The sequence below is a fragment of the Dreissena polymorpha genome, chromosome 6 (genome assembly GCF_020536995.1).
Source record: "Dreissena polymorpha isolate Duluth1 chromosome 6, UMN_Dpol_1.0, whole genome shotgun sequence".
Taxonomy (NCBI): Eukaryota; Metazoa; Mollusca; class Bivalvia; order Myida; family Dreissenidae; genus Dreissena; species Dreissena polymorpha.
In genome coordinates, this window is record NC_068360.1 from 30,473,178 (window position 1) to 30,485,678 (window position 12,501).

Genomic DNA, 12,501 nt, shown 5'->3' on the forward strand with positions numbered 1-12,501 from the left:
TATCAACATATATGTGCTACGGAATACATACGTATAGTGAGTTCATGCGTTTTTTATGTGATGGATTACCGTGTATATTGTGTTCAAGGAATGTGGGTCCAAGGCAGCAAGCAATTGAATGCGATAGTTGCCAAAATGGCAACACCGAACATGCGAAACCGGTAAGTACCATTCATGTCATTGTATACTATAATATTTCAAACAAGTGAAAAGTGATACTCATTTCTATAGCGTGTCCGTTGCAAAACTTACATTTTCTATTTTCGCGTATTGTTATTATAACGACCTCTTTAGATTTCTAATTAATGTGAAGATAATCGAAATCGTGTTAGTGGTGTGTTGTATTTCTTATTTCTGATTTGTCAAGTAGTTATCTCAATATACCAGCTTTTCTCAATATACCAGCTTTGCTTGAAGTTATTTAATAAACGTTGTTTATTTGTATTGTATTGTAGACGAATGTTTGTTTTTGTGATACTGTTATCACTCGATCCAAGTATTTTTAACCAATATCGGAATATATGTAATTATTAATTCAAATACGTTTAATTGTTCGCGTGTTGATTTATAATAGTGGAAAGTATTTAATTGTTTGTATTCTAATTTCTATTTAATTGTTATAAACTTTGTATAAGCTTATATTTTTTACCTTTAATGAGCTATGAAAGATATTGAAAACATCTGTCACCTAATCAGTAACAATACCCTATTTCTCACCACTAAAGTTACAATAAACAGATAATCTGTCAGTCATTCAGAGCTGATGAGGGTACTGATTATCGAGGGGTAGATAAGGCTATTACTGATAGGGGTTGTCTAGAGATAAGGCTGTAGTATGGAATACTTAAATAAATATTTTTTATTTGTTCATGCTATACAATTTAATATTTAATTAATTAATGTAGAACCGTAACTCATGTACAAATTTCAAAAAATGTTAGTTAATTTTATTAGTATTAAATAAATTAACATTTGATTCTTGTAAAATTGTATGATTGAGAATTATTGTAAAATTAATCATTGTTTCGTACAACCATGTTTAAATACGTGTAGGTATGATAATCATATATGCGCGGTTTATATGATACTAAGATAAGCTATACGTATTTGTACTCACGTTGACATTTTTGTTATACGTGTTTTTCCTATAATTGTGTGCTCAATAAGTTTTCCATGCGTAACGGGATCTTCATTAATTGTTTAACGTCTTAATAATTAATAGTTATTAATAAATATGTGCATGCACTATTTATTTGTTTATTAATTCCATTTTCTATCTATTATTTTTTCATGTATTAAATATTTCTACAACTTCATAAATTACAAGCATGATTTGAACTTCCAAATGGAAAATGTGTTTACAAAATGAGTATTGCTTTGAGAAACCGGGTCTTAATGCAAGTGCCTAAACTTCTATTAATTTGATATATTGTTACCCGAAAATAAGATGCACAATTCCGGACACAAAATTAAGCGTTTCTAACAGTATACAATAAATATTTGAGACTTCGTTAATTGAAATTAAATAAACCTTTTTAATTAGGATGCAATGGTTTGAATGTTCGTAACAGTTATGGGGGAAAATGTTTTGTCTTTGTAGGCATTACACAAAAACAGTACTTTGCCGCCATTCGCGGTGAAACGGACGTTTGTCTGCAAGCCTTGTTCAACGTCTGCACAGAACGGAACACAGGTGGGATCCGAAGAAGTTGCGGCACTTGGCAATGCGACCGATGACATGGAGACAGAAGACACGCCTGTTAATTAACAGGTATTGTACAACTTTCCATAATTTCTATTCATAGTGTATCGGGACAGTTTGGTATAATTTATTTTTTTTACTAGTACTTATCATACACCTTGCTATGGTGCGCTTTATATGTTTCAGATTTCAACGTCTGCACAGAATGTAGCACAGGCGGGTTCCAAAGAATTTTCCTTTCAAATTTAACTACAGGTTGGCACAGACGTCTCAATGGGAGAGCGGGGATTGCCCCTCCCATGTACCTCCCCATCCGTCTTCTTTCTGACGAGGCAAACGTTGCACTTCGGAACGTACAGCTGGTTACGGAGCTGCAACTGACTCGCTACCAGCGACGCCAGCAGAAAACCATGCAAGGCCAGATTGCCAGGTTGTGGTCATTGTACAGGCGGGGCGAGGTATCCGCAACGGCAATACTAAAACAGATGAGCACAAAGTACAAGCACTGTGCTTGAAAAGATGTATAAAACAGATGAGCACAAAGTACAAGAACTGTGCTTGATTGAACTACAATGTAAATATCTTGTAAATATTGAAATAAAATAAATAAATAAATAAATAAATACTTAGATATATCTCTCCTTGTGTATATATTGTAAATCTTTGTTTGTGTGAACATTTTGAAATAAATATTAAAACAAAAGTATATAGATGTATGTCTCCTTGTGTATATATTGTAAATCTTTGATTATGTGTGAAAATATTGAAATAAATATTTAAAAAAAATATATAGATGTATGTCGCCTTGTGTATATATTGTAAATCTTTGATTATGTGTGAAAATATTTAAAAAAAATTATACAGATGTATGTCTCATTGTGTACATATTGTAAAGCTTTGTTAATGTGTGTAAATATTGAAATAAATATTAAAAGAAAAGTATGTAGATGTATGTCTACTTGTGTACATATTGTAAAGCTATAATACTGTGTGTAAATATATTGAAATACATATTACAATTAAAGTATATAGATGTATGTCTACTTGTGTACATATATAAAGCTTTGATAATGTGTATTAATAATGTTATAAGAATTAAAATAATTGTTAAAAAATATATTTTTTAAAGTACTTAAAATGTCAGTTTTAATGTGCCGATAACTTTTCCATGGTATAAACAATATTTTGTGAATTTTTTTTATTTTTATTTTGTAAATAGTTTTCAATAAAAAGTATTAACTAAACTCTGAAAGTATTAATCATTTGTTTTTATGCATAAATTACTCATTTAGAACCCATTAATACATCAATATTTGACTACCGTGCGAGTTAACTTAGGTACGAATTAACTTCCGTGCGAGTTAACCAAAAAACGTGCGAGTTGACTACCGTGCGAGTTGACTTAGGTACGAGTTGACTGTAAACCGGACCACATATTTTGATGACGTTTATAGCATTTCCGTATCTTGTAAACAAATAGTTTGTCGTGACAGGTTCAAAACTTTATTCCTTACCCCAAAGTTTTGAAAATGTCCCAGCAAGGCGCTGCTCTTCAGAGCTATAATAACGAATTAGTAAAATGTAAGTAATTAAATACATTTGAACATCGTTTTTTAGAAAATCGGCTTATTCTACGAGCGTTGCTAATGAAATGGTCCACCTCAGGGCTCAACTTCAAGCAGGTTAAAGAGCACTACAGTACATTTCTTATTCTTGCGATACAGCGCTCCATCTTAACCGGCGCCTGTTGGTTAAGGGGTGAAAACTGTACTCAGTTGGGTGTTATTTTTTTTAATTAGGGACATTGTAAGTGTCTACAGGTGGTATGCATTCAGGGGTTTTTCAGCACTGTCTGCGCCTCCGGGAAATGGAGGCATTCCCAAAGCAAACGGACCCGTTCCCAATCGAATTTTGATTGCATTTTTCCCAATTCCAAAAAATAAAATCTTCCAAAATCGTAAAAAGTAAACATAATTTATATTGAAAGAGTGACTTCCCTTCATTCGCGATGTAATAAAACCTTTAGTGACACAGATTTTTGGTGTATTTGCCGGATGCATTTACTCTCAGCGATGACGTTCGAACTGTTCCCACTGGGGGCTGACGAGGTCAAAGCGTAGTCCGTTTCGCTACGACGTCGGGTATATGTTTTACTACGAAAACATGGTGTAAATACACTACTTAATCAGGCGAGTTCCATATTTTCTTGTGTTTATGGATTAGAGAACGGAACATCCAGTAATGGTAGGTACTTATTTTCAATAACAAACTAATAACAAATGCGCGTAGTTGCAACCTTTAAGTTTATTTTGAGCTAAAGTCGAAATATTTTGATTTGAAGCAATGCATAAGGTGGTTATTCTGTTAAAATAGCCTATTACGGTAACTTAAATTAAATAAAACTACATTTTACTTCGATTCAGTGTACATTACACATTTTAAAGTACAAAACAGGTTACGAACATATATTTTAATTATGCAAATTCTTTGTTTCGAAGGAAATTACAAGTCGTTTTATGTAAAAGTTTCGCACAGAGTATGTATTGGTTGCGCAACGAAGTACAAATATAATGTATGGGTTGCTCAACGAAGTTTCTGTATCCATTTCTGGACATATCACATGCAGTTTTCAGTTACTGCAGACTGCCATTTCCCAGTGCAAAAGATGCCGTGCTTGACTGTGCGCATGAACATCCAAACGAAAAGGTTGAACCCGGTGAAAGCCTGCAGAGTCCCGGCAGAGCCCCGGTATACCGTCACTGCGCCGGCACTCACCGGGGTTATACCGGCATCAGACCCCGGCAGAGCTGCGGCAACGCCCCGGTTTAACCGGGGACAACCGGGGCTCCACCGGGAAAGTATTCAAATGTTTAATACCTCCGGGATGAACCAGGAGTTACCGGGAAGGACCGGCAATAACCGGCTTGGCACTGGAAACAACCGGGACTGCATCGGGAACAACCGGGACGGTACCGTCAGAGCACCGGTTTACTTATGTAACGTAGCTATAAAGGGACTCTGCCGGCATTCACCGGGGCGTTGCCGTAGCTCTGCCGGGGTGGTTTTGGGCCCCGGTGGAGCTAAGGTGCCGTCCCGGTTGTTCCCGGTACAGTCCCGGTTGTTCCAGGTGCCACGCAGGTCGTTGCCGGTCCTACCCGGTGACTCCCGGTTCATCCCGGAGGTATTAAACATTTTAATACTTTCCCGGTGGAGCACCGGTTGTCCCCGGTCGTCCACGGTTTATCCCGGTGGAGCACCGGTTCATCCCGGTAGGGCCCCGGTTCATCCCGGTAGATGCCTGATCACGCACTGGGGCTCCGCCGGCATCATAGTGAGACTGGGCCTTAACCGCATTGTAACACGAAGTAAATTTACCGGCCGTCATGTACGCAGTTAATAATAACCTGTGACAGAAACCCACTGCCACAACTTTACAACAATATATTGATTATGCAATTGCGGATTTGTGCCATTGGGGTCCTACTTTCCACACCGTACGGCTGTTACAGGTGTGGATTTTACAGGTACAATCATGTATACGAACATGAAATTCACCTCAAAATTAGTTGACGATTACCGATTTTCAAGAAAATCGCTTTGATATATACAATGTAAAAATCAAAATCCGTATGAGATAAATAATGATCGAAGTTGGAACATGGGATTTACTTTGACATAAGCAGAGTTTCGAGATAAGCGAGTTGGGAATAACGAGAATCGAATGTCATTTGATAAAGAGTACCGTATGCTGAAAACCTATCGTCGGTCTCTATCAAAATGAACGTATAAGGGATTGTCAAAAGGTGAAGATGCGTCATTTTTATTGAGACCGACGACATTAGGTTCTCGACTCTCAACTGTCACCTTATATATGGATTTTCGATTTTAATCGTTTCCTTTGGCCTAGTCGTGAATGTAATTATATCATAATAATGTGCATTACCATGTCGACTGTGCGCTTCGGATCATGTTGTGCCGTTGTTACTACCTCTGTCTCAAAGGAAACATCCAGCCACTCCATGACTCTGTATTAATTTTTTTTCTTCTTTATTTTGCCTTTGAGAGATAACCAATACGTCTTCTGTGAGAAACGCATGCACGCTAAAGCGTTGTCGTAGCGAGGCATATACGTATGCTGTCAGAGACATGATCATGCCTTATAATAATATGTAGCCTTTATTTCTGATAACTGGGTCACCCTACACATTTCTAAACACCCCAGTGGCTTAACAATACATAGATCAATATGGAAATTGTAAAATTGTGTCAATTAAACACAGTTGTAAACCTTAATTGCATTTTTTAAAAGTGAAACTTGACTTCGGTTTGATAAATCAGCGGTCTATTTCATGTTTAACCGCATAAACCAGACACATCTTGGATTATAATTTGATGTAACAGACCTATGAAATGACATTGTGCTTAAATTCAGAGTTTTGTTATTACAAAATCATAATCTTACATGTTTTAAACACAATTTTCGACTTATCCGTTCTCGATGTCATGTGTATTTAAACAATGTTTTCGTAGTAAAACATATACTCGACGTCGTAGCGAAACGGACAACGCTTTGACCTCGTCAGCCCCCAGTGGTTCCGCATTATACAAAAGAGTATATAGAGCCGCACAATACACATTCTATACCATATCTGTAGACGCTTATTTTCAATCATGGCTTCTCACAATAGTAAATATTACATTTAAAAAAAAACACGAAAAATAGACGCTAAAGGATGTGTAACAATATCATCGATGTTTTCGAAACGCTCAGAATCTTCCGAAATTACTGCCGCGATTAACCCTGAACAGACAGACTCGGACTATACGCAGCAAAATGTAACAGCAACCAAAGTAATGCCAGGGCCGTCAATCACAAAATCGGCAACTGAATGCTCAGAGCCTTGTAAGAAAGTTGTAGTTCAATCGTCATTTAATACATTAAAGTATGAAATGAAATACCCATGGCTCTATTTTAGCTCGGCCAAAAAAAAGGTTGCTGTAACTTGTGTTTGGGCAGTGTTTGTTTTGCATGTGTTTATATAAAGAAAATTGTTAAACCACAGACTTATTTAAGCATGATTAATTCTTTTTTTTCCCAAAATGAGCCGTTTCACGACACAAAAATTCCCAAAATGGGAAATTTTGTTGATAAAAATTCCCAATTTGGTCAGACTCCTTTTCCCAAAGTAGGCAGAAAAACCCCTGGCATTTGTAAAATCAGATTAAACTCCGTTCAAATACTTTTTCTGCCTAAACTACTTTCCAATCCGATCTAATCCAACTCTGCTCATGCAATAAATGAAAAGTTTACTGTGTTAATTAAACAAGTTAAAAACAAAATATTACCTTATTGTTTACTCATAGTCCATATGCACCCCTTCATAAACAAAATCGCAGTTTGCGCACAGATTTTTTGCGCATCACTAAACAGACGTCGTTGGTTGCAAATTAAGGAAAGCAATGAATAAATTTCAAAAACCCATTTAATTCAGCCCTTTTTAATTTACCTGAATGGCAGCCTACGGTCGTTATCCTTTGCATGCAACCTATATAAAAAGACAATATTTTAACATACTATTCTTGCTGACATTTTCATTTTAAAATTTCAAACAGTGTAAATATTCGACAACTGTTCGACATCGTTATTGACTTGGTTACATCAAATAACACTATAACCAGTTCCCAATATGGTGAATAGAGCGTATGAAAGAATAAGAAGGTAAATAAAAAGCAATTATTTCTTGCTTTAAATTTAATGAAGTTAATGGTACCATTTGCATTAGTTTGTGCCTTAGACAGGTAAATGTTTTAGCAGTATCAGTGTTCCTTAGCCTCTGCAGTGGTCATAAAATTGTGCACCTTTGTACAATAGACGGCGCATTGCAACTTTCAGCAACCCTTTGGGTTATAAAGCTGAGAGTTGAATTATTGCAACTAATTTGCTCGGTGCACATATTTTATGTTTGCAATTCAGTAATTGTTAAATAATGACCCCAGTTGTGTGTCTGTCAATCTATATGTTATATGCTTGTTGAGTCAAGGGTAATTTTCATAAAATTGTTACATCACCAATATTTTATAAATATATGACTACTAGTATGAGTCATTATAAACATATTTTTTAACCTTTGGTCTTTATATTTGTTGCTTTTTTTTTCAAATGTTAATTGTCGGCAATAATAATACATGTAAATACTAGTTATCAATTGTGTTGATGGTGTTATATGATATAATGTTTCTATATTCTGTATATTTTAATTTTAATAATGCAGATGTCTTAAAACAAACATTCAAATTAAAGATGAATAATACTTCATGACATTTATTTCTGATTGAGGCTTTAGGACAGAATGAATACAAGAACATGACCATTGTTTAATGCAGTATAGCTGTATCTAGTAATGTTGCTACAATAATTCTGAAAAAAAAACTGTATTCTATCAGATATAATTTGAAATAAATTCGTATCATGGCCTCTTTTTGACCCAGGGCAATGTATTAATAATACTAATAATGTAATGCATGATAGTTTATTTATATTTGGCGCAAGAAATGTTTGTGCTCCAATTTCAATCACACTTTATGGGATATAATTACAATTAACCTGATTTCAGGCATTAATGACCTTTGTGCAAAGAGGGATGAAGTCCACAAGCAGATTCTTCAAGAAGAAGAGGAGAAACAAAAACTGCAAAATGACATTCGAATCCTGACAGAGCGCCTGGCAAAGGTCAATGAGAGCCTCAGTAAAAAGATGGCTTCAAGAAATGAGTTCGACAAAACCATCGCTGAAACTGAGGGTGCATACATGAAGGTATTTTCTTCACATGATCTTTAATCTAACTTGTTTGAGGACATGTGATAGATAGAACTGTGTGTTTTTTTATTCATTTAAATTTAAGTGAAACTTTTACCATAATAAGGTTTTAACAGGAAATGATTAAATTTAGTTGTTGTTTTTTTGTATTTAGAATTGTAAACCATTGTGAATCTCATATTGATAAAAATTAACTCTATAAAAGGTATTTTCTATTGATTGGTCAAAGAAGAATAAGGTCCAATAAAATCTGGTGAGGTCTGTTAAAGGTTATTGGACCTCATTTCTTTAAGATTTTTTTAGCTCGGCTAATTTTGGAGAAAACCCAAGGTATTGTCATAGCCAGCTCGTCGTGCCGTCCGCGGCGTGCTAAAACCTTGACATTTTGTTTTAAAATCAAAGTGCTTCCACCTACAACTTTGAAACTTCATATGTAGATGCACCTTGATGAGTTACACCTATTTTTGGGTCACTATGTCAAAGGTCAAGGTCACTGTGACCTCTAAAAAAAAATATAAAAAATTCTGACAAGCTTTCATTTACTGAAAACTGCACCCACAGCTGAGCGTTGGCACTGGTTATGCGGTGCTCTTATTGTCTTTAGCATGGTTTGAAGAATGTTCCTTGAAATAAAAGAGAGCAACAAAAGTGCAGAAAAAAAAATTCAACTTGTCTTGGAGAAGCCTGTGTGAACTGCAAAGGCTGATGGAAACAAAACTTTACTCAGATGCATTCAAAACAATACTTTATTCAGATGCATTAAAGGAACCGTCAATCTGGTTGACAGTCCCTTTAAGAACAATACTAAACTCAGATCCTTTAAAAACAACAATTTACTCAGATGCATTAAGAACAGCACTTTGCTCAGATGCATTAAGAACAACACTGTACTCAGATGCATTAAGAGGAACTCTCCTCAGATGCATGAAGAACAACTCGTAAATCAGATGCATCAGATACAACACTATATTTAGATGGTTTTCCTCACGTTTTAAAAACAATAACATATACAATATACAATGTACCAATAAAAAAAATTCCTGTTTCAGATACTGGAAAGTTCACAGACCCTTTTGAACGTATTAAAGAGAGAGTCACAGAGTTTAAGAGAAAAGTCTACAGCGAAGTCTAGTGCAGCACCAATGTCCTGATGTATAAATCGTGCTTCTAATCCTGCCCCTTTCACTGATATCACTTGTTGATGTTGATGATGTAAAACCTCCTTCACAGAAACTAAAACCCTGCAGTCTTTATTTATTAATGTATTACAGGCATTTGGCTGAAATTGATGCCATATTATAGCATTTCTTATATGACAAAGTTATTGCATTGTGTTTGAATTGTTATGCCCCTGAAGGTGCGCATATAGTGATTGCACTGTCTGTCTGTCTGTCACACTTTAAAAAAAAATGCTCATAACTTCTTTGTCGCTTCAGATATAACCTTCATATTTGGTATGCATGTGGACAAGGCCTTACCATACGCATAAAAATTTTTACCCCTTTGACCTTGATCTTAAACTTAGGGTCCGCGTTTAGGTTTCGAAATCTGCTTTTCGCTTCAGATGTAACCTTCATATTTGGTATACATGTGTATATGGACAAGGCCTTTCCATACGCACACAAATTTTGACCCCCTTGACCTTGAACTTAGGGTCTGCGTTTAGGTTTCAAAATCTACGTTTAGATTTCAAAAATGCTCATGACTTCTATGTCGCTTCAGATGTAACCTTCATATTTGGTATTCATGTGTATATGGACAAGACCTTTCAATAACCAAAAAAAATTTTGACCCCTGTGACCTTAACCCTTGGGCCTGTGTTTAGGTTTTGAAATCAGCGTTTAGGTTTTGAAAAATGCTAATATAACTCTGTGTCTCTTGAAGTATAACCTTCACATTTGGTATGCATGTGTATTTGGAAAACACCTTTCCAAACACACACAAATATTGACCCCTGTGGCCATGACCTTGAAGTTATTGTCAGAATTTAGGTTTCAAAAATTGGTTCTGTTATTTAGCTGTCTTTCACAACTATGAAGGTGTTTTTCGGGGGCATATGTCATCCTATGGAGATAGCTCTTGTTTCTTATTTTTTCCTTATAATTGAAATAATTATAAATCATTTGGTAGTTCTTGTATATGGTATGTTGAGGATAAATGCTTCAATGTTGTGCCTATATTTTTTACACGTTTCCTGTATGGTTTATAATAGTAAACATCAAGATCTGCGAAATTCCTCAACAATATTGGGTAGATCTATAGTATCAAATAGCATGAGATCTTAAACATCTGCAATTATAGATGGTCATATTGTATTAAATGAGTGTTTAGACTGTATGGTTCAGTTATACTCATAATAATTGTGATATTTTGTATCATTCATTTGTTCTGTTTTTTATTTGTACACATGAGATAGAGGTTATGTTTGATGTTGGTGAAATTACCCAGTTGGCAGAAATGTATAACAAAGCCATGGGGTTGTTAGTCCAATTGTTTGCAGCACGGAGTGTATATTGATTGTAATCTAGAGTCCGTGTTTGCAGTAAATCTAAGGATTAATCATAATTGTGCTTTTGTGTACCACTACACATACAAACCCTCATGAACAGTTATATACTGGTGAATCGAACAGTTTGTTGTTATTTCTTTAAAAAAAAACAGAACTAGTTTTTGTGACAGAAATATTTCATTTAAAAATATTGCACTTGAAATTTTCAGATTTACTTTTCATGCCTCGGTGGCATATAGCAGTTGAACTGTCAGTCTGTGCGTCCGTCCGAAAACTTTAACATTGGCCATAACTTTTGCAATTTTGAAGATAGCAACTTGATATTTGGCATGCATGTGTATCTCATGGAGCTGCACATTTTGAGTGGTGAAGGGTCAAGGTCAAAGGTAAAATAACAACATCCAAGGGAAGTAACAAGCTTTAAAGGGAGATAATTTCTATTTATCATTTTGCAGGTACAGATCATTTTCACAATGGAAGTAATATTTTTAAAGGGATGTAATGAAAAAAAATATATATTCAAAGTGGCGCAGTAGGGAGCATTGTGTGTCTGACAAACACATCTCATATTTTATTATTCTTTAGAGATTATCAAAGGTATATGATTGTTCAGAAATTATACAAAACTAGCCATGCATTTATAGTATATTGATATGTTGAACGTTAATAAAAAGATTGAATAAGCCTGAAATAAGCAACAGTCAGTTACATGTTAAAAGCATATGAAAATTTAATTTAAAACAAATTCAAGGGTTCATCTTGTAACGGTTGTATCTGCTTCACATTTCAATGTAAGATACAATAGTTTCGTGTTAAGCCTGGATTTGTGAAAAGTAATAAAACGTTGAGTTTACAAACATAAATGATGTGTTATTGGTATGCTGTTTTATTTGATTGGATACCCTATTTCACACCCCTTTTTTGTTTCACCAATATTTGTAAATATTGCCGTTTGTATACAATGTTTTGTAGAAATAAAGGTGTTTACAAACAATGTGTTTCGTATCAAACCAAATAACTATGTACAATATTACTATTTATGAGATTTTGGGTAGATGGTAAGAAGTGTACTTGTATATCCATACGTTTGTCGATCTAAGAATCCTGGAGGAACATTGTAGACATTCAAAATATGTATTTATATTTCCTTCAAATACATGTATGCACTTTTGCCGGTTATTATACCCCCATTACCATTGGTAATGGGGGCTATATAGGAGTCACTTTGTCGGTCTGTCAGTCTGTCCCGAAATTTCATCCAATATTCACCAAACTTGGTCACAAGTTGTATCTAGATGATTTCTAGGCCAAGTTTGAATATGGGTCTTGCCGGGTCAAAAACTAGGTCACAGGGTCACTTAGTGTGTTTTAAACCAAAAGCTTGTTCAGACCATAACTATGTCATTTATCGTTAGATTTTAAAATGACTTGGTACATTTGTTCACCATCATGGGACGGTGTGTCGTGTGAAAA

The 12,501-nt window shown here is 35.1% G+C and overlaps 1 protein-coding gene across 1 annotated transcript; it reads left to right on the forward strand.

Annotated features, from left to right (window-relative positions):
- The first annotated feature begins 3,134 nt into the window (after positions 1 to 3,134).
- LOC127834668 (microtubule nucleation factor SSNA1-like) lies at positions 3,135 to 12,022 on the forward strand. The gene is made up of 3 exons (XM_052360691.1): positions 3,135 to 3,283; positions 8,317 to 8,516; positions 9,569 to 12,022. Exons 1-3 carry the CDS (start codon positions 3,232 to 3,234, stop codon positions 9,668 to 9,670), a joined length of 354 nt encoding a protein of 117 aa, XP_052216651.1. The 5' UTR covers positions 3,135 to 3,231; the 3' UTR covers positions 9,671 to 12,022.
- The last annotated feature ends 479 nt before the right edge of the window (positions 12,023 to 12,501 follow it).